The sequence below is a fragment of the Amblyomma maculatum genome, chromosome 4 (genome assembly GCF_055883805.1).
Source record: "Amblyomma maculatum isolate TAMU_Amacu chromosome 4, ASM5588380v1, whole genome shotgun sequence".
Lineage (NCBI taxonomy): Eukaryota > Metazoa > Arthropoda > Arachnida > Ixodida > Ixodidae > Amblyomma > Amblyomma maculatum.
The window spans coordinates 72,339,627-72,361,942 of record NC_139347.1 but is presented as its reverse complement, the minus strand read 5'-3'; the positions used below and the strand labels follow the sequence as shown (position 1 = coordinate 72,361,942).

Here is a 22,316-nt window from a genome sequence, read left to right as displayed (position 1 = left end):
TGGTTTTTCATTCTGAGCATTTTGGCACCTTTAAACCCTCAATTTCCAATTTTTTTCTTTTTTTTTTCGTTACCTTATGTCATCAATTGATCAATTATTACAAAGATTGTATTAACTCGTCACCGCCTATCGCACACCAATCAATCTTCAATCACTGGAGACTCAAATTTCCATGACACTTTTTTTTTTTTTTTTTTTTTTTTTTTTACGAAGCCCCCGATTATTTCCGAGACCAGTGCCAAACTACTGCGTCGACGGCATTGGAAGGAAAGTGCTAAGCGCTATTTCAACTTACATCAAATTTACGCAGGATTCTTTCATCATAAAATAAAATGCATCCTCGCTCATTTCACCAACCAAGCATCTACCGGTGGGATGAGCGACGGTGATGCGCAAACCAAGCGAACAAACTCGCGATCGTTTCTAATAGGCGTTCGAGTAAACAGCACAGGCACACAGACAAAAAAAAAAAAAAAAAGAAATTCCATATTACAAAACTCTGGATACTGTACCTGGATAGGGATGACGCTACACGGATTGACGAGGGGCCCATGCGCGACTCGTAGCGCAATTTGTAACTGCGTTTGGCAGAGCGGCCGGTGGGCCCCGCCAGAAGAAAGAAAAAGAAGAGGGAGAAAAGACGCGAGCCGCAACAGCCGTCGTCCACCACCCCGGCGGGGCAAGCTCATGTTGGCCCTGAATGTTTTTTTTTTTTAACGTTGTAACAAACGTTTTAATAACGTTATAAGTTAGTGCTCCATAAACATTACTGAAACATACATACAATGTTAATGAATAGTTTTGTCTTGACTTCCATTATAGCACATTGGTTACTGTTTTGACATTGAGCATGAAATTTTATAACCGTACAGCAAGCTCCATGTCATGCATTTCCATGTTACAGTTGTGCTTGTTTTTAGTGCTAATTTTAATTTTTATATGGGAGTACATACGTAACTGTTTCAAGCATAAAAACATTATTTGCCAAGTTTAAACATATGTTATACAAATGCACCACAGATAACATCAAATGTTTCATTATAACGTTATATTAACATTAGTAAATTAAAAATAACGTTATTTTAACACACATAACAGATAAATTGCGATGTTTTGTGCTACCTGGGTCCTGACCTTCTTGGGATCTTCTGAGTCGAGAATGACTACTGCTGCGCTTGGCGTGCTCTAGCGCGACCAAATATTTGTGCGCACACCTGCACTGAAAGTACAAGGACGAAACGGGAGATCACAACACAAACACAGTGTACACTTGTCCCAGGATTCCTTTCTCTGATGTGTAGTAAATTACATGAATACAAATTTCGCGCCTTGCCATTATGCACAAAAAGAAAAAAAAAATATTGGATCCCTTATATAAAAAGTTGTTCAATACTTTCAGAAATGTCGAATTTAGAAAAACGAATAAGCGTTTAAAAGCCTAACATTTCATGCTAATTTGCTAAGGCTGTTTTGGTTTTACCAACTATGAGCCACAAAAAGCCGAAAGGCCGCATCCAGTTCCGTATTAAGCCAGGATCTACCTTGAGCGCTATCCAGCGCGCTGACTGCGATAACTGTATTAACTGCGAGGTGGTGGAAAACTATTGCTGTTGGCGTGCTTTCAACTGTTTGTTTTGATTTATTTTCGTGCTATTTTAGCAGAAAATGATCTCGGTACTATATCAATGCTCCGAGCTGCTAAAACGGTATCGCATGAATTTTTCACCAGTGTGTAGCCCGCGACTCGGCAGCAAGTTGTGCGTCTAACTTCACTGATACAGGATCCCGCGAAACGACAATGGAATCAACCCTGCCTGTAAGTTGTAGTCTTACCATGGTCTTGGTCTTACCGCCCATGCCATTTCTTCACTAGTTTCCGACATTTTTACAGGCCACGAAAAAATCGAAAAAGCACAAGCACAAAAAGCACTCTTTGAAGACTAGGAAAGCTTCTCGGCGATCGGTGGGTTCTCAGTTTATTTTTTAACTTATAAGCGCCGCCTTTCTGATGCTGAACTTTATACAGACGTTGGCCCTGGTATCGCGTTTTCAGCATTCTAGCAGCCGTAGTAGTGACAGTAGCAGCAGCGATGAATGGACTGACGCACCATCCAGAGCCCCTTCAAAACAGGTGCCGGATGGAAGCGTAAGCGAAACATCAGTAGTACAGGTGAGAAGTCACGTTGATTTGCATCACTGTTCGTGCATTTTGTTATGAAAATTTTGAAAATATGGTCGAAGCACATTGGAAAAAAAAGTTTTATTTGAAATCCATTAAAAATATTTAAAAAGGAAGGAAAAGGTTTGTGCCCGCCGCGGCATCTGCCATCACGTTCGGAGGCACCTAAGCTGGGGTAGCGGAAACAAAGAGAGAGAGGGAGTAGGCAGAAAAAGGGAATAAAACTGGGGAGGGATTAGGAGACGGGATGAAGTAGGGGTATGGTACAAATAATAGTAAATTCTTTAGCATTTTTTTGTAGCTCACTTACTGCTTTTTCTTTTTTTTTTCTTACTGGGATGCAAGAAGTCGCATTGAATGGTGTGTTTACTGTTACCTGCCGCCGATAAATAGCCAGGTAACAGAGATGATGCCTAATTGAACAGAACGCATTACTCACCTAGAGGGATGCATGGATGAACATTGAAGACATGATCCCAACAGTATCTGCAAAAGAGCACCGAGCACAGAGAAGAGGTGAGAGAAGTGAACGAGCAGGACGGAGAGAAAATGTATTAAGGACCACTGACCAGGTATGTACATAATCCTCGTCGGTTGAGCATGTATTGCCCTCTATGTTACCTCTATAACTGCTTCACAGCTGCCTGTGAAAGGAATAATTGCATCTGCTTTTGGTAAATGCCATGTGTTGGCTCATAATGCTCAATCTCGGTGCACAAAACTACGACTACTGCAGGTGTAGTGCATTGGTGTGCTTGGGTCAAGTTTGGACATACCATTACAGTTATGCCTGCATTGCCACATTGGTGAAACTGAAGTGAGTTTTAAGCATATGTGTTAGGTGCAGAAAATTGTTAGCATACGGAAAGAGAACATGGCTTTGCCAGTCTGACTGATTACATGTGCCATTCCAGCCTGGACAACATCAGCGTGAGTTGAACCCGTACTGGAAGGAAGGTGGGACAGGATTGCCGAAAGAAGATGAGGCCGTACCACTAGAACCAGCGCTGACATCATCGTCTGTTGGTGATGGGGGCCTTAAGTGGCTGAGACGGGCTTACCAGAGGATACGTGAACAGGCAGCCGAGGAAGGGCGATCAATGGAGGAAGTTGCAGCTGATCGATATGGGGTGAGTGAATGATGCTGTAGCAGGGTGGTGCTCGAACTTGGGTTATTTCTGTTGAGCAGTATAAAGCATTGGCTCTGCTTGTGTGAGCATGACAGTATTTAGCAGATGTCCATTCTTTTACTTACAACAAGGTTAATTTTCATCCTGGGCTTTTATGGTAGGTTTCTTTTGTTTGTTATCTGTAACTTTTTACTTGAACCTGTGAGTACAGGCCGATTCAGTTTTGCACTGCTGTTCCTGCCAACATTTTACATTTTAGAACTATGTAAAATCGTCAGCTTTAGCAAAATGAAGGCTATAAAGTTGTTTGTGATTTAACCCTGGGGTAACACGTAGGCCTGTGCAAAAGCATGAAGGTTGAAGGTAAAAGGTGAATATAAAGGGGGTCCCTGGGAAATGGGGAGGAGGGGGGGGGAGGGGGATGGGTGTACTTTGCCGTACATGACTTTGGTGTGTTTAGACTGTTGTTATGCTAAGTTTTGCAAAGGGCGCCTTCAAGGTCATGTGTCGCACAAGATTTGTGATCTGGTTTGACCATGTAAAGTAGTATTCTGCACTAAAATCACAGTTGATCTTGCTGTTGTCACTAGATGGAAGCATGAAATGAATTGGAGGAAAGGTGTATTATTATTAAGGATGTGTCATCCTGGAGCAGAGGTGGTCTCTGAGAAGTGAGATAGTTTTTCACTTTTTCAGTTTTGCAAAAGATTGTCTGCACTTCGTATTGATGACGTTTGAGGTGTCCACCAGCACAAGATTGTTGACAATTTTCTTGTTCGGGGTAAGAGTGCTGGATGAGTGCTTTGGTATTAGTTTACCATATATAATAGCTGCTTGTAAGTTGACTCTATGAGTGCAAGCCAGCCCACCAGCTTGCAGTCCTTGCGGACAGAACTGAAGGGTACACTTACTAAGCTCTGCCTTCAAGGGTATGACATAGCATCATTAAAGGCTCACATCTGCAGCTCCCCTTGAAGATCCTTGTTTGCAGTACCTTTATGTACTATGCTACTCGCTTATTCATTAATCTCTAAATGCATGCCTATGTTATTTCACTTGTACAAAACCACCTGACAGATTTAATGCTTTCGTATGAACGTGCCTGCATGGCTTGGGGATAGCATGTCCGACTTAGGATTGAACGGCTCTGGAGGGTTTGATCACCCTCGCCAGGGGTGTAGCCACAGGGGGCAGTGTTTCGGTGTCACAACACCCTGAAATTTTCTGAGCCTTGTTTCCTCTCTCCTTTCAGCCTTTTTTTTTTCGATCAGCAGCCTATAACATCCCCGGGAAATTGTTTCTGGCTTCAACACTGACACTCGTAATTCCATCTCAAAGGAGAACTGTGAGGTGGAAGTTCTTGTGAATACGATCATGTCATGTGGTCTTGTGGTGTCATACAACCCAACGAGCAAGCAGTCAGTGCCAAACCATGTCAAGAGCTAACTGGCGCCTGTTAGAGACACACACGGCCATGATATTTTGCTCACAATGCCTTTAATGCTATGGTGTTAAAAAAAAATTGACTGACAGCATGGAATATTGTGCAGTAGCACTATGGAACACTTCGCATGAGCTTTTTGTTTCCCTTGTGTCAGGTCATCGCTGGCACTCTTCATCAATCTGACTGGAATGCTTTGCATAAGCTTGTGCGCTCTTGGTGTCGGGTTTTCATTGAGCGTGGCGATACCCTGTGTCAGTCAGTCTGAACGATCCTGCATTAACCTCTATGCTGACCGGGAAAAGCAGCCACAACCTGTTCAGACGTATGGGCTGCACTGTGACACGGGTTTGCAAAAGCACCTGTCAGTGGGGCAGGAAGACCGGGTATTTGTAGAGCATGAGACTACAACGGCATTGTCTTCTCGTGACATTGGGAGGCCACGTGTCTAAAGCCACACATTCAAAACGAATACCATCCGTTCTTGTTTTTATTGCAACTTTGTTAATGGAGAGGAAGATAATAAAGATGACATCTGAAGAGCAGTGTGAAAGACTGGCCGCTTCACATGAAGAAACCAGCTACTGGGATAATGCAGGGGTCTAAGCAGTGGCCAGTGGCCAGATTAACAATGCACAATTGGAGTCTTTGTAGCGCAACTGATTTTCTCACAAACTAAAAAAATATATCTTGACAAGAATGGCATCGGCATGATACGCATTCTGCCCGTGGATCAGCTTAATCTACCTTAGATCCCACAAATAAGTCGACTCCGTGTGTAGGTCCTATTCCCCCCCCCAGTTTAGATGTTTGTTCTTGGGAAAATAATATTGACTTATAGGTAGGTGGCAGTAGATGGTATTTCTAGACCTTTCTGATGGTTACGCTTGGAGTACTCCATTTAAATGATAATGGGTTTCTGTCTAGCTGACGCTGCCATGCCTGTTCAGTAGCTTTGATTCAAACCAAGCAAGCTTCTTTTAGGAAAGCAATAGCACTTAGATGAAATGGAAAAGGCTGCAGTTTTTCTTTATTTGAGAATTGTTTGAGATGAAGGAAATTGGAATGATTACGGTTGCTGGTTTGTTTGAATGTTTTTTTGCTATGTTTGTTTCAGTCCTTAGAAAAATTGGAGACCCTTATTGCTGAAGCTGAGTCAAGAGCCGGTGTGAGAGGAGAAAGACACCACGAGAGGCACAGCTCGTCGAGGAGGCATGGACGGATGCAGAAACCAGGCTCAGACGACGAGAGCAGAGGCGCACCACTCTACCAGATAAAGCGTAAATGTGGCTTTGAGGCAGACATTTTTTTAACAAACATTTTCTCATTGAATATCAAGGTGCTTACCGTGCTTGTTTATATCTAGATAGGGAGCATCGGCAGTTGAGACCAGAGAAGCACTCTGAAGAACGGGGGAGATTTCAGAGACCACTGGACGATGACTCTGATCAGGAACATCATGGTGATAGGCATCACAGTAAGAAGGAGCAGTCATCTTCATCAACATCAAGGCCCAGCTGGATGAAGAAAGAATTCTTCAAGGAATCAAAAGGTTCTTTTCATTGTCATTAGTTGAACATAGTTAAAATCGTACACGCTTCATTTTTGAGTATATTGTAGTCACTTGTTAAACATGCTGTTCCTTCTGTTTTACAGACAAACAAAGTACTGGAAGCCTTGAAAATAACAGCGAAAAGAGAAATTTCTCGCAAAGTAAGAACCAGGCTTCAAGTGAACCTGAAAGGTCGGGTCCGAGCAAGAAACTAGCACAGAAGGACGAAGCTGAACTGGAGATCAGGAAAGAGAGTGCTACTCCTACCAAAATACTTTCGGACAAAGAGCTGAATGCACTTGGTGCCAAGCTCATAAAGGCTGAAATGCTCGGGAACACGGCGCTGTATGACAAGCTGAAAAAGGAGATTGAGGAAGCACGAAAGGCGAGAGAGTCTGCTGGTGCCACTGTGTGTCCTGACGGAGCACAACGTGGCTCCCGTGACGAAGTGGTCATTCTCACAAGAACTGACAGCCGTGGCTTTGCACGTCCACTTGCCGAACCCATGGATTTGGGCGGGTCTTCAAAGAAGAAAACAAAGGTCTGTGTTAATTCTGTCAAAGGAAATTATGTGAGATTACTTTTGTTATATTTTCAGTCCCTTTAGCAATTTGCTTAGAGCTAGAGATCCCCATTGCTTGAAGAGATGTTTGGTACAACTGAGCCCTACTTCACAGTGAAAGTCAGAATTTGCCTGCTTGCAGTGCTATGAAGAGTTGCGCTGAGAAAGGTTCCAAGGGATGGCGTGAGTTGTCAGTTAGCTGAGCAAAAAGCTCGGCCGTTGCTATAATCGGCAGTACATATACAAGTTGTTATATTGTTATAGGTCTAAATCTCTTTGCATAGTATGAGATAGACCTGAGCTGCTTTGTACAAGGAGTTCGCCTTCGAACCTCCTAACAGTGAGAACAATAAGCACGAGCATAATATGGGCTTTAAGTATTGCGAAATTACGAAGCTATTGTCACCATTATAACTTGAATCAGTAACTTAATTATAGTGTTTGAAACATGGTGCTTACTGTTATTTCATCTTATCTTTGAATGTTGTGCATAACACTTATATTAGGTCAGAGTAGTTCAAGTGCTAGATGCTAAACGCAGAGCATATTAGTGAAAAGAAGTTTGCAGGGTGTGCGACCAGCTGTTTTTCTTGTGTTCTGCATCCCCTTTGCGCTATCTTTCCATCAGTAGACTTGGTCTCTTCATCTTATTCAGGAACTAATCTTAACTAGGGTCTATATGAATGTATACCAAATAGCTTAGTATCTTTGCATTCTTTTAGTGATTTTGGACAGAATTAATGCGGTCGATAAGTTGTCCTGCAAGTGCTGAGCACTTAAGTAACAAGGAACACTAAGAAAATTGAGCCCATGCATTAAACAGTTACAAATGGATGACTTGCTCTGCTTGGGTCATCGTCTTCGACAAATGAAATGGCGGGCTTCGTGGTCTTTTACAGATGGCTACTCATGACAGGGGTGGTGAGCGAGTCCGGTACTTTGCTGATGATGACCGGCATTCACTCAAGCAAATGGTAAGCTGTGTGTACACTATGTGTTTTGAACATGAATCTCTCATAGGTGCTATAATTTTCAGTGTGCAGCCCACAGGGGCTATGTACATATCTTTGTTCTCAGAGTTGCCAGTTATGACAAGCCATGCAGTTCTTACTTTTGCAGAAATTTTTGGCTCATGTTTGAGTTGCGCTTCCTTTGTGACTGTATGCCTTATTGGCATCGGCCTCTATCTCAGTTTCTAGAATGCGACTTGTGCATTTCACCCTTTATTGGAAATAAAGCAAGTGACAAATGATCGAGGTTTGTGCGCATAGCTCAAGTCAGACCTGCAGCGGTAAATGTGGTCGGTGTGGGTGGGAAAATGCGGATGTTGGCTTCTTTGCAGAATGGTAGTTGATAAACTAAGCATTTGTTCAGCTTGGTTGAGCCGAAGGTCAAGTGGTATTTCTTCATGGTTACGCTATAGGTTTTGCTATGGTGACATTGTGATCTCCACAATCCAACGACTTAGCTTCTAATCCTTGATGGCGAGAGAGAGATTTGGCAGCCTCTATACATTGTAGTCATGCAATCTCTGGACATTATGAATTAGGTAATTTTTGATGTAGTGTTTATTAGATAATGTTAGCCAATGTCAAGGTCAGAGGTCAGGGATCAACACTAATGGTACTGTGTTTTGGCTTTGAAGGTTTGACCTTGAGGTTGGCTGAAGGTTTAATGTCTTCATGTGCGGAGGGCATTTAAATAAATAAATAAAAACAAAAGACCGAATTGCTACGCAGACATAAATTTTGTTTTTGCATTGAGTAGAGCTGTCGCTCTAGGCGAAGATGATGCACATTTTTTGTGTTAGAAAAACATCTGGAGTAGTAAATGCGTGCACATAGGTTTTATGCATGGATTGTACATCTGCACCTGTGGACGATATACAGGGTGCAGAGTCTAGTAAAGTTTTTTTTCTTTCCACCTAAAATTGAGTTCAGCGAGTTTAGTGAGCTATGCACCGAGTGAAGGCTGCAGTACAAGAATTATGCTACTCTTTCTTGCAGAGTTTGAGCACAATTTGAAGAGTGAGTTTAGCATTACCAAGGCAAGGGTTATGTTGAAAAACTTGTTCTATCAGTTGTTATGGCGATCGAGGTTGTGCCAAAGGGGGCTGTTTGCAGTGTTGCATTGGTAGCTTGGAAAACAACAGGAACTTGGTGCTGCAGCCCATATTGGCATTGGAAAGGACAGCTAGTAGAGTTTCGTCAGCATAGCAGCAATGTCAACTCTGATGCAAGCAGGCTTTTTTTTGTGTACAGTGAGGAAGTGGGCCAAGGTTGTGACTACAAACATTTACATATAAGGAACTCCTAAAATGATTCTTGTCCATCCTGAACAAACGGTGCAGGGATGGATGTTGAAACTGCTCATAGACACTTTTTTATTCTGTGACATGAAAGTTGGATCAGTTTAATAGATTGATTCCTGCCTGAATTAATTCCATGTTCGAATTTCATGTCCTTTGTCGTAGACTGAAGTGATGCCATACCCTAGGCTTCTGCCAATAACGAGGAGCGGGTAAAGGGCGGGGAATAAAAAACCGCATGGAATCAACTACAACATTGTTACGTTATGTGCCGGCCTTGCTCACTTATAGTTTTCAGGAGCCTCCTGCTTTCCAGCGTTTCTTGCTAGTTTTTTTTTTCTTTTTTTCTGTCACCCTCTGCTGTTTGAGAGCTTGAGCTATAGACAGCTCTGCAGGGGCCTGCATTTCCACTAGAGTGGGGCTATGGGGTTGTATATTTCCAGTGGAGTGGAGTTGAAGGATTATAGATTACACCAATAGCCAAGCAGCTGGAGAAGTGCTAATGCCACAAGGTGGCCCGAGGAGATGGTTGACGCTCATTTCAAAGTTGCACTTACGACTGATGTCAGCTGGATGGCTACTGTAATTGAAAGGAGGGAGGGAAAAGCATAGATTGTGCTGCACTGATAGTTTAGTTTAAAAATAATTTGTAAGTTACACTGTTTGTGCAGAGTACCTAACCTTGACTTAAATAGCTGCGGGGACCGTCTCCGCCACCAAGTCCACTATATATGACGTTCAGATCGTTCCAGAATCCCTTTTATGTTCGTGCATGTTGTGAATTGGCAGAATTTCTTTTTTCTGCATCATCTGATAAACTTTCATTTTCTCTGTTATCAGTTTGAGCGGGAGAAGATGACTACAGCTGAAGATCAGAACGCCGAGTTTGCACGCCTCGCTGGCAAGGTAAGAGGATGGTGATAATTTTCATCTCTCTGTACTGGTAGTTTATGTAGAATTTTGTCTGAGAGTGTGGTGTGTGGAACACATGCCCAGGTGCGAGCTTCGACAAGCCAAGACTATGACTTCGATGATGCTGCCATGGATAAGGCAAGCCAGTACGATTCTTCTGCAAAACAGGATGCCAGGGATCGAATGAAAGCCATCTCAGGTATAGTCCGTTTTGTTGTTTTGTTATTGTAGTTTGTCTCATTTGTTGAAGAAATTCAGTCATTTGAAAGGTGTTTTCTTTTCTTGCGTTATCACCAAAATATAACTTTCACAAAATATAATAGGATCAGTGGTTACAATTTTTTTCAGAAATTTTACGTAAACGGGAGGCCTTGTACTATCACATTGCCAGTCACAGATGTGTTAAATGCTTTATGCCAGCATATGCGAGAACTGATCAGGAGCATACTTCTTTCCCAACAGAACACAAGCACATGTCGAAGGCATTGGAGAAGTGCAAATACTGTCTTGAAAGCCAAGAAATGAAAAAGCATCTGATAATCGCGATAGGAATAAGGGTAAGCAGCCAAGGTTTGGGTGAAATTTGCTATACCAGGTGGCAAATGCATCAACTACCAGTGGTTTATTCTGTATCTGCTTTGCAGACTTATTTATGTTTACCGCCACATCAGTCACTGACAGAGGGCCACTGTTTGATTGTCCCACAAGGGCACGTTTCTGCGGGAACGTTGCTTGATGAGGATGTCTGGCTTGAAGTGCAGGTATGTACATAGCGAATGCATAATGCAAGAATTGCCTTCAGTTTTTGTGCACTTACCGTCTTGTTGAATGTGAGAGACTAGGTTAAGGTTTAGAGAATGCAACTGATTATAGCTGCTGCCTTAGTAACTTTTCTCCTCTTTTCACTTTTTAATTGGTGTCTATTTTGATGTTGAGTTGACTGTGCTGTTTATTGTGATGCTGGTAGTGAATTAGCCTGAAGCGTCCTTAGTAAATGGTGCATCACAACAAAAACAACAAATCTTTAGTTGTATAACAAATGAAAAGTTATTCTTTTTCTTATTATTGTCAGCATCAGTCTCGCTGGTGGCAAATATCAAGTGCAGTTTTTCAACATATATTTTATTAAATCCAGCTGTGTTTACGTATTGCTTATTTTTATACGGCTGATATTACCATCGCCATTTTGATAAATGCTTAAGTGTGTGTAATTTCAGCCAGAGAGTGGTTTTGAATGTGGGAATGATGGCCACATCACTGTAACAGAGATGTGTAGTGGGCACATGGTACTGAATTCTGGAAAAAAAGGAGAGAAAAAAAGAAGGTCTAAATTATAAAACAGAACAATATGAGGCTGCTGGAGTGTCCACTGGCATTTTGTTGAGAAACGTGTGACATATGCTACTTGTAAGTGACCAAAAAAACTCTCTTACTCCGCATTTCAGAGCATTGGAGGCAGTATAGGTGCTCTCATTTCCAGTCCCCTGTGTTTAGGTTTAGTCATTAGAAAGCAAAAGAACCTTGTCATCCTATCATTTCCTGCATGGGCTATATGGTTGTCTTTCTGTTTGCAGTGTATACAGGGTGCTCCAGCTGAGGTAAACCAAAAATAAAAAATTAAATAAAGGTTAAGGGTTCTTTCTAACTTGAATAAGAGTGTATCGTCAAGATTTATCTGAAGTACCCGCTAATATTTGTCATTCTGCTTGCTTGAATAGTTAGTCGACATCAACTAAACTTTTTAAACCTTTTGTGTGAGCTTGAATAGTTAGTTGAGATAAGCTAATGAACTTTGCAAATATGGCTTTAAATGCTGAGTTGAACGCCGCAAAAATAGTCCAACACAAGTGGTTCCAAAGAACTAGTCTTAGCACAGCACATTTTGTTTGACAAAAATAAAAGCCTGCGAAGTTTTGGAGATACCACATGTCAGCGTGCTCCACACTCTTGATTGCACTGTTATTATAGCGCTCCCATCTGTGACTTGTTAACGTGTTACCTAAGTCGTGCCTTCTGCGCTACTCACAACAGAGCTTCGCTCTCACGCTGGTTGCGAGATAATCGTCAGTATCTGGTGACAGTGCATGCGCTTTTCAAAGTGTCAGCTGCAGCCGCTAATATTTATCTCTGAGCCAGTGCCAATGCAAAGTTTTTTGTGGGCAGTGCTTTAAGCAGTTGAGCATGAGAGCACTTTAATCGCGGGGCGTTTGGGAATGTTAAGCATGCTGTAATGTTTTATTAAACTTTGCGGGCTTTCATTTTTGCTGAATACAAAGTGCTACGCTGACGCTAGCTTTTCAGAAGCACTTGTGTTGGACCATTTTCGTGCTGCTCGACAACTTTCCTATGCACAGCTGAGTACTTAAAGGCATACTTAAGGATTATTTAGTATAAGCTAACTATACAAGTAGCGGGCACAAAAAAAAATACTAGCCAATACTTCAGATAAGTCGTAACGGCATACACTTGATTTCAGTTAGGAAGAATGATTAGATTTCTTTTAAATCTTGGTCCATGTTAGCTGGGACGCCCAGTACAGAGTACATATATGTGTGTCTTAATATATATAATAATTGAAATTGGCGATTGTGGCAATGACTAGTTGTTAAAAAGCAAACTGATTTGCTTCTGCTTATTGTAAAAACTGCTAGTTTTGAAAGAAATAAAAGTTAATGAAGGCTCTTACTTTTATTGAAAAAAGGGTCGAGCTTAGAAATGGAGATGATGAGCTTAGAAATGGAGACGGTCTCTCTGTTTCTGTGGTGGATGCTCTTGAATTTTCACAGTGTAAAGGAAGGTTATACATTAAAGCTGCTCAAGTTTATTTTCAGTGTTTGCAGGGGGCATCTGCAGACATGCCTGCATGATAGATGTACTGAAGAGTTCACACGGTTGCCGCACAAAATGGCAGTTTTGAAGCAGAGGTTGCACAGGCCTATGTTTTAGATTTCGAAGGCATTTGCTCCTTGTAGGGTTATTTCAGAATAATTTAGTTCCAGGTAGAGCTTTATTTCGTACAGTAAGGCACTTCTCTGGCATGGTTAAAGCTTGCAAATTTCAGGCACTGTTGCCACGGCGCTCTCGAATTTCTGCATTTCTTGTTGTCTGAGAGAGAGGGAATTTCAGCTTTACATTCCAAGTTTCTCTGCTGATAAAGGATCTCTTGTTTTCAAAGGATGTATACAAGTTGCAGAAGGAACAGTTTGGCAGATGGAATGCTTATCTCTAGTTTCAGTTCATATGATGCCTGAAAATATTCTGATGTCCATGTTACTCCAGAAAGCTTACGAACTACAAAAAGTCTACCTGCAAGTTGGGGTCCCAACTTCTAGCTATAACGGGGTGGTGACTTGCTATGGCTCCTGAAATAAAGGGCGCACTGCTGGTGCTATTGTAAATATCAGAATTTTTTTCTAAGAAGTAATTGTTCATTCCCATCCACATGACTACAGAGAAAAGCTGCCATAATAAGGCTATGGCGGTGCTTGGGTGGATTCTAATTAGTAATTACTCCTTCATTGCAAATATATACTCAGTATTGGGGCATTCCCCTAAACAGTGGACTAACATTATGCTCATGGCAGTTTATATGCTTTAATTTGTTTTTATTTGTTGACCCAGGTATTCAGGAGAGGCTTGACCAAGATGTTTGAGGAAATGGGTAAAGACACAATATTTATGGAAACTGCAACTGCATTTCGTCGTCATCCACACGCTTTCATAGAGTGTTTACCCGTGCCCATGGACGTTGGAAATTTGGCACCAATGTACTTCAAGGTTAGTAGTATTGCAGCACACACAGTCACATTGAGAAGTAGGGGTGGAAAGCTGGGTTAAAATTGGTTGTTCCCTTTATTATATGAAAACTAGTGCTTCGGATGGGGAAGAAAAATAGAACACGAGATGTGTACTAAACTTCATCTAAATTTTTATTACCGCAAAAGGCTCATAAATACAGGCAGGTGGCACATGCACATGGGGCAGTGGATCGAAAAAGAAAAAAAAATCGTTCTCCGGTAAAGGCAGACTGCTTCTAATGTATTTAATTTTGTTATCCTTAAATTTACGACAGGAGATTACTGATGCATACCTTCCTTGCTAATATCGAAGGTTTCATGCATTTCACATAACTTGCAAGCTCTCCATGTCAAACATGCACCTGGCATTAAATGTTGTTTCGAACCCACAGCACCTACGGTGTTCGGCTAAAATTCCACCCCTCCGTCATCAAATCAGATGCTGCACGGTGCGCTTGGAGTTTCTTTGTCCATTTTTATATGTAGAGTACAAACTTGCGTTCACCCCTTTTTGTGCAGGCTTACTTCTTTTTGGGGGCACCACGCAGGCAGCTTTTTGCAGTGCTACCCTATTTTAACCAATTTTGAATGACCTAACTAGATTCTGAGAATGTCCCTTTTTGCAAAGGTAGTATTGTGTGTCTGAGTATGAACATACCCCCAGAAACTTTGGACACTTATTTAATGGCACTTCTCAGGTGAACTGCAGTCTGACTGAGCATTTCGTGCACCAGCCGTCACACTGGTCCCCTCAAAAATCGGGAAAGAGTGTGGTGTCAACAGCTGCTGCATGTGTGTAAAGCTGTCAGTGAAAAGAAAAGCCAGCTTGCTTAAAACCTGTAAACGCGAGTTTGGACCTCGCAAAACAAGTATCGTCTACTGCATTTCATTTTCTTGCGGGAAGTGCTATATATCTGGTAGCCAGGATGCCAAATTGGTGCGCTAAACTGTCGCATTTTGAGGATGCTTTGCTGCACAGTTTTTGTGGTGAAGCATCCTCAAAGCGCGACTGTTTAGTGTTCTCGAAGAGTGGAGGAAACGTGGATGCAAGATAGGGGCATATGCTTAAGTGTTGGAACGGCGTGACTCCATTCCAAAATAAAATTAAAAGGTCAGTGAATCGCAAACTAGTGTCCAAAATTGCTGGCTTCGCAAGTCATACTTTGTGATCCCCCATCCATATTAACTGGCACAAGCCTGCCTGTGTCCGATGCCAGACTTACATGGGCATCGGCTGGGACCGTGTTCCTATGTCGAATGATACAAGTTTATTGGGGGTGAGTTACTGAGATTCTACAGTATAAGAAGTGCACAGTAATAGCAATAGGAACAAGCTTCGTGTGCCTTCTGTGCAGGCAGTTGGCTGCACAATGGCCGCAAAGCACAGATGGTTGATTTATACTCGTCCGTCGTTTTCCTTTTTCAGAAAGCCATTCTGGAGTGTGAAAGTGAATGGGCCCAAAACAAAAAACTGGTAGACCTGTCAAAAAAGAGCCTGCAGAATTCAGTATGTTTACTCTTGTTGTTTACTGCCTAATTAGTAGTGCTAAACATATTTCTTCACTTACAGCAAAGTATACCTACCACTGCGGCATTGAAATTTGTAGAGTTCATGGCGTTGATTGTGCAATTCACAGCCATCACGCATGAAGTACATATGTGAGTTGTTACAAAACACTGCTCTCGCTGAAAGCAGAGCATGCTCTAGGTAGAAAAAGCCAAAAATTGGTATTACAAATGTCATCACCATTGCCAGATTTTGCGAGTACACTGTGCTGCATTCGCACAGATTTTCAGGTGTGGATCCTGAATCCGCCTTTTGCGCGAGTTTTCTGCGCATGCGCGAAGCCCCAGTGGCGACTGATGAAAACACACTGAGCGGCGTCGACGGCGCTTCTCGTCGCCGCACTCATAGCCAACGCACGGGGGCTGGGGGCGCAGTCACGTTCACTGCCTCAGTAAAATGATGCCAACCACCTGTGCTGCTTACGGCTGCCACTCTCGAGGCGTGCCGGGATGCAAGACGCGTTTTGTTAGGTTTCCTTCGGCAAGCCGCGACCTGCAACGGCGTGAAGCTTGGATTAGGGCAACCAAGCGTCAAGACGTGAATGGGCGACCTTGGCAGCCGACTGCGTGCTCTCGACTGTGCGAAAAACACTTCGTTACAGGTATGTATGCATCTAAAGGAAATGTGCACGATGAAAAGTATCTACCGGAGTTTGCACCAAGCCAGTAACCCACCAGTGATAGCCGCAATGAGCATTTGTTCGGCGCGTCTGATGGCGATGTATTTTGTCGTTTGTTTTCTTTATGTGCGAAGGGGCCGGGTAGTGCAGATATCACAGGTGGCTGTGTGCGCTAGACCGTAATATTTAGCATGTTTTATCGTGACTGCCGCCTGACTAAAAAGAAGAAAAAAAGGGTGTTTGTTGTGATGCACCGCCGTTAGCGAGCCGAGTGGTTGAGCTGGTCATGAGGCTCGCGAACGGCAGTGCATTAAAACGCCGTATTTTCTTTTTTTCTTGTTAGTGAGGTGGCAGTCACGATAAAACATGCTAAATATTACGGTCTAGCGCACACAGCCGCCTGTGATATCTAAGCTACCTAGCCCTTTCGCACATAAAGATAAGAAGGGACAAAATACATCGCCTTCAGGCCCCGGTGCAACTGAAGCAATCACGCACCGAAGAAATCCTCATTGCAGCTATCACTGGTGCGCTACAGCCCGGGTGAAAACTCGAGTGGGTACTTTTCATCATGCCTATTTCGCTTAGACGCATACATACCTGTAGTATCTGTGTTTTTGCCGCTCGGAGCATATGACGCACTTGACACTTGCACGACGCACAGTATTTTTTTTTAAATTAAAGGCTCGCCTTCGTGCACGCCAAAGCATCCGGACTTTGTTCCTTTAATGTACGCAATCAGATGTACTTCGTTAGGGAGCTTGATAATCGTCGTCTTCGTCCAACCGTTTGCAACGGCAAGGAAACCGCCCGGCACAATAAATGAGTCTCCTGGAGGGTTCATGCTCGTTCACTTGCAGAGTGGATCGCTCTGGACGTAGAACAGGGTTGGTTCCTGACCGAGATACGCATCCGATATGTAGGAGGTTCACATGTGTCACCAAGTTGTTGATTCCGCAGACATCGCGGCGGAGGCAGAAATGAACTTTGGAGATCCTTTCACAACACAATGACCATTCTCTGCGCACCGAGAACCTTTTCACCATTGCGACCACATCCGTTCTGACTCCTGAGGCCAGAAACCGGCTACAGCTCTGAATCATCCATTGCCAGAAAAATGCAGCGCGTTTCCTGCAGGTGTGCATTCCGGCCGGGACAATGCCCTTTTCACGGGGTGTGTATATGTGCCTCTCTGCCGATCTTCGTGGATGAAATCCTATAGCTGCACGGTTGTAGATGACGCGAGGAGGAAGCGACGCCCATTGCACCATGCCAGCGCCGCGGTGACCGCATTGTGCTCGGTAACTCAAGACACCCCGCGCATATGCGCCGCTCAAAGTCACAGGAGACGATTCCATCTAGCTCTGCAGCATCAACAAACCCCTGGCTGCTTTGCCCTTTGAGATCTCTCTCTCTCTCCTAGCCCCCACGCTCTCCTGTCTGCCGAAAACCTGCACGATGAGAGAGTCTCATTCTGTCACGTCGAACACGGCCCGCGATACACGCTCTTACAATACGAAGATAGTATACGCGTACGTGCGTTATGAGTGGATTGTGAAAACGCTCTACCTTCCCCCATACTGCGTGAACATGATATGCTGCAATCACTGTCACTACTTTCCGTTCCGAGGCCAAAAAAGGGGGGAAGCTTTCGCTTTCTACCAGCGTTGGCGTGGCCATTTCGTATGGTGCGCTTTCGCGTCGTCTGCTACACTGCCGCTCAATGTGTTTCCCGCCCGCTCCCGCATGATGGCGCCACATCCTCGCGCAAAAGGCAGATTCAGGCTGGACTACGCTGCCATCTTTCTTTTTCCAAATTGTTATTATGGACTTACATGCCTGCCTTAAGTTTAAATCAGATGGCAGAAATATTTTTGGGACACAGTTTTCTCGAGTTTTACTGCTGTACGACTACCATATTTTTCATCAGTATCAGAATCTCACCAGTACTGAACTGGAGCAGTGGCGGCGCGAAGTGCTGAATGCCTCTATGGCTTCGTGGGTCATTACCATTATTGGCTCTTTGATTGGCTGGCTTCTTGTCACTGTGCTTGTGGTCATCCTTGTAGGCTTCCTGTATGTCCTGCATGTCTGTAGGCCCCCTGTAAGCTGCTCGGTGACGTGCACAGGTGGAGACCATTTAGATGGCTTCACATGTTTACTTTGACAGAAGGAAGATGCGAGAGAACTGCAACTGCCACAGAGACGTGCTTTGTTGGGGTATAGAAATGAGATATTGGCATTACACATGCTCAGAAAGCCTCTTTTGTTACTCACAAATCTGGCGCACACACAAACACATGCGTGCCTCTGTTCCTTTTCGCACATACTTACCAGAGTACCAGACAGTGTGATAGAGCTTTGATTGGAATGTGCTGCCTTTCTCCTGGAAAAGCAAGAAAGAGCGACATTTTTACGCATGTTGCTGGCTAGGGCTGTTTTTATTTTTGTGATGCTACAGTGTCTTTGGGTCACTTTAATAGCCGTGCATTTCTAATATGTAATTATTAGAAGCAACCGTCCTGCCTTGCCAGGCATCTTTGTTATAAAATGACGAGTAGGTGATTGAAAGGCTGTAAACATTTTGTTTAACAGACAAACTCATAGCTTAGTCATTATTTTAGCATTCACAACGCTTATTAGAATATGTAGTTGCCGAACCAAGCTATATCCTTCATTAAGCAGGTCATTTTGTACTAAAGGTCAGGAGGCATTTCAGTGCATAACCTTCCTTGGCTTGTAGTCAAGTGTGCTACTGGTAAATCAAAATTGATAGCAAAAAAAGAAAAAAACATTTGTTTTCAGCTATACAGACAAAAGCCTGTAGCTTTTATCTGTATGGCTACTGTGCCATATGACAGTGCAAGTGGCAAAACATTACGAAAGATGGAGTCTTCAAGGATGATGTTGTTTATCATGTGAAGCGTTTGTATGGGTACGTTCTGGGTCAGTGGTTGTTAGTGTAATGAAGCTGCGGCAGCCTGGAGTGATCTTTGTGTGTGTCTTTTACAACTACACTTTTGTCCAGGATCGTTGAGGCACAGGGCTAGAATGGGGCACAGAGGACACTACTGGTTTTATGCAAAGTGTGGCTGCAAGAAGGCTATCATGGACTACTGTAGTGGCATGTCTTTGCACGTGTCTTTTTGTGCGCTTGCCACAAGGGCACATTTTTTACATCCTCGATGTGAATATGGGTTGTCAAAAGTAATCATGGCAGGGATTGCAAGTTGCAGTGGAATATATGATCAATTTTGTTTTTAAACTCTCAGCAAGTCAAAGTTTTGTTGTGACTGTTTATCACTACTGTCACTTTCGTTACTGTTCATATTATTTTGTTTTATGGCAACACATTCACCCGATAAACAGGTTGTGAAGTTTTTATGGCATATTCTAATGGTACTACAGTTACATTAACCAAATTAATTTGGTCTTGGAAGGTGTTTGTATCATCTGTATCTTCAAGGAAGTGGGTGCCGATTTGGCCTGTGTGCAGAACAGAATGGGGAGAGCGAGCAGTGCAAGAAACACTGCCTCTTGTCACTGCACATTTGTCTAAGACCTTGTTATCTTTGCAGATCCCCAAAGGGCTGCCCTACTTTTCTGTGGATTTCGGCCTCCAAGGAGGATTTGCTCATGTCATTGAAGACGAAAAGGACTTTCCCGTGTATTTTGGAAAGGTACAACTATCATGCCTATATTTGTGGCTACAGTTGCCTTGGTGTTGAGATAACAGGCTGTGCAATCATATCATGATTGTTCTTTTCAGTTTTTTGCTTGAAGAGAGATGAAGCTGGAATGGAAACTAGTAGTTTTGTAGCATGACAGTATACCACTGTGAATCACCAACAAAGTGGCAGCTACTTTGCAACGAAATTACAATTTAGCGGGTTTATCTATCTGCGCATATGAATAAATACAAACTTTTCTGCTCATTATGTGCGAAACACATTCTCATAAGATGAGCTATGCAGCGTAAATAGTCAAAATGGTGGCAGCCGCTCCTCAAGTACTCCCACAAAAGTCTCCGCGGCAGATTCCATTTCCGGTAATAGATACAGTGGTTTCAGACAACACTTCTGAACATGAAATATGAATTTGAGTTTTCTAGAGCAAGGGTTCTCAAATTAGTTTCTGCGAGCTCCTTCCGACTGGCTCCCACTGGACTAAACCACCCACTGCTACCCTCTACCACTTCTTGCTACACCTGCGGACCAGGCACAGTGCCTAATTCGTTAAAACCCATTATAGAGTGTTAGCTTATCCTAGCTCGTTCCTCAGCTTTGCGTTATCAGGATATCCACAGCACAGTCCTTGGCATCGTGCCAAGGTACAAGCGCCGCAGTGGCGCCAGCTAAACCGACGAACATGGCACACTTGCCAAGTTGATCCACCATTATACTCATGTCTAGAACACCGGTAAAAAGGTGTGAAGGAAGCATGGCGCACAAGGGGACCCGTGTTGGGGTCTGTGCGCTCGTACGCATGGCGACTGATGTCATGGGCTGCACAGCTAAGTTGGCCAAGTCAGAGAGGAGTATGCGCATCACATTTGGTGTTTTTCCGCACGTTTAAATGGTACCCCGGTGAAGTTCTGTCACCGACGGGCCTGTTCATGCCGGAAAACCTGTGTATGCCGCGCCAGAGCAGGGAGTGGCAGATAGCTAGTGAAAACTGGGAGGGCCATCGTGATTTTGAGTGCAATCCAGCTGGTCGAGCCAGGTTGGCCCGGTGACCGTTGCGAGTGTGGTTTTGCACCTTTTTGTTTAGGGGTTAAAGGTCTGAGCGTGAATGAATGGTGGGCATTTATTAAAAAGCTGATTGCTGAAAACAAGAAAACAAATGCTCACAAAACCAAGTGTGTCCTTGACTTTTGTTCCCAGTAGTACAAATTTATGCACAATGAATCCATTGAAATTCCAACCCTGAGGTGGTTGTTTTTAGGACTTGCATTTTTTTGAAAATTTATGCTGCAGCAATCAGATTTCAAATTCCTTACTATACCTTTTCTTTAGCACATATTCACATAGATAGCCAAAATCGATATACAAACAGCACTTTACAGTGTAAATGGTTCTGTCATATTCTAGGAAGTGGTGGGTGGCATGCTAGACTTGGAACCAAGACTGTGGTTGAAACAGCGTCATGAGAGCTTTGACGAGCAGAAAAAGAAAGTCCTGGAATTTGCCAAATGGTGGAAGCCGTATGACTGGACGGAGCGACTCAAGCCTGCATCATAGCAGCTGTCAATGAAGACTTCATTTTTTTCTTTGTATTGTGCAGTCACTCTGAAGGAATAAAAGCGAATACAAGTATGTCATCTCTCGGAACTATTGGGCCTGGGTTTGTTGTTTCAGATTTGCTTGCTGGTTAGTGCACTAGAAATGCAGTATAGCAACTTGCACGTGGAAGCCTTCTACATGAATATGACATTACTGAGCTGCCATGTGTGCCAACAGTGTGTATCAAAGGATGGGATAATTACCTGCAAGGGTATGAAACAGTAAATGGCTGTCTTTGGGCTCATACATTGGCCATGCAAATGTGGGCACATTTCAATGCTCGCAAAATGTAAAACATGTGCCATGTGCATACGAAGGGAGCCAACAGCCACCGATACCAAGGAAAGCATAAAGGATTTTCGGTACAACTGATTACAAAGATTTAAAAAAATTAGTTGTGGTTTAGCTCTGGTTAACACTAACAAAATTGCGAAAGCAACAGCGGAAGCTCTTTTTGCCTGCTACATTTATTCCCCTATCATGTCCTATCAGTGTAAGGTGATACATTATTGGGGAAACTTAAGCTCATCCTTTAAGGGTATGACGCGAGAGCGTAAGCTACCAGCCCACATAAAGAGTCACGCTTCAACCAAGCCGTATGAACGTGCCTGCATGTTGTAGGGGTAATGAGAATGCAAATGGTTCTGGCAGGCTGATTCTGATATCACCCTCCCATATGAAAGGAGCGACCCGAGTTGGCAGCTCCTGCCCGTGGCATAGAGGTAACATGATTTCAAATGCCATGGCAGGCTGATTTTTCTTGAGACCATAGCTGCACGGCGTAGCTGCAGCCACCCGAGGTCTCGCCTTGGCTGTCGTAGTATTCCGGTCTAACGCCGGATTTTCTGGGTGACTAGGCCTTTAATGGCCTTGCATTAAAAACACTGCCACCAGCAGGACCTGAACCACGATTTCTGATTTTCGTATGGGGCGCTCTACCAGCTGAGCTATGGCAACAAATGCACAG

General features: G+C 43.4%; 1 protein-coding gene across 2 annotated transcripts; it reads left to right on the top strand.

Moving 5' to 3' along the window:
- The first annotated feature begins 1,534 nt into the window (after nucleotides 1–1,534).
- On the top strand, nucleotides 1,535–21,397 carry LOC146191377 (CWF19-like protein 2). Of its 2 annotated transcripts, XM_084601932.1 has the most exons (17): nucleotides 1,535–1,816; nucleotides 1,892–1,963; nucleotides 2,054–2,170; nucleotides 2,623–2,751; nucleotides 3,094–3,309; nucleotides 5,868–6,030; nucleotides 6,117–6,302; nucleotides 6,407–6,843; nucleotides 7,764–7,838; nucleotides 10,013–10,078; nucleotides 10,169–10,283; nucleotides 10,547–10,641; nucleotides 10,729–10,845; nucleotides 13,706–13,861; nucleotides 15,308–15,388; nucleotides 19,646–19,747; nucleotides 21,158–21,397. In XM_084601932.1, exons 1-17 carry the CDS (start codon nucleotides 1,799–1,801, stop codon nucleotides 21,305–21,307), a joined length of 2,295 nt encoding a protein of 764 aa, XP_084458058.1. In that variant the 5' UTR covers nucleotides 1,535–1,798; the 3' UTR covers nucleotides 21,308–21,397. The 2 variants fall into 2 exon arrangements, with proteins under 2 accessions (XP_084458058.1, XP_084458059.1); XM_084601933.1 differs by lacking the exons at nucleotides 1,535–1,816; nucleotides 1,892–1,963 and having other exon boundaries at nucleotides 2,064–2,170; nucleotides 2,605–2,751.
- Nucleotides 21,398–22,316: the final 919 nt, after the last annotated feature.

Bases quoted from the DNA above. Each gene is read 5' to 3' on its own strand.
- LOC146191377 (XM_084601932.1), top strand. The intron at 6,031-6,116 runs GTAAATGTGGCT...GTTTATATCTAG, and splicing joins ACCACTCTACCAGATAAAGC to ATAGGGAGCATCGGCAGTTG. The intron at 15,389-19,645 runs GTATGTTTACTC...TTATCTTTGCAG, and splicing joins AAAAGAGCCTGCAGAATTCA to ATCCCCAAAGGGCTGCCCTA.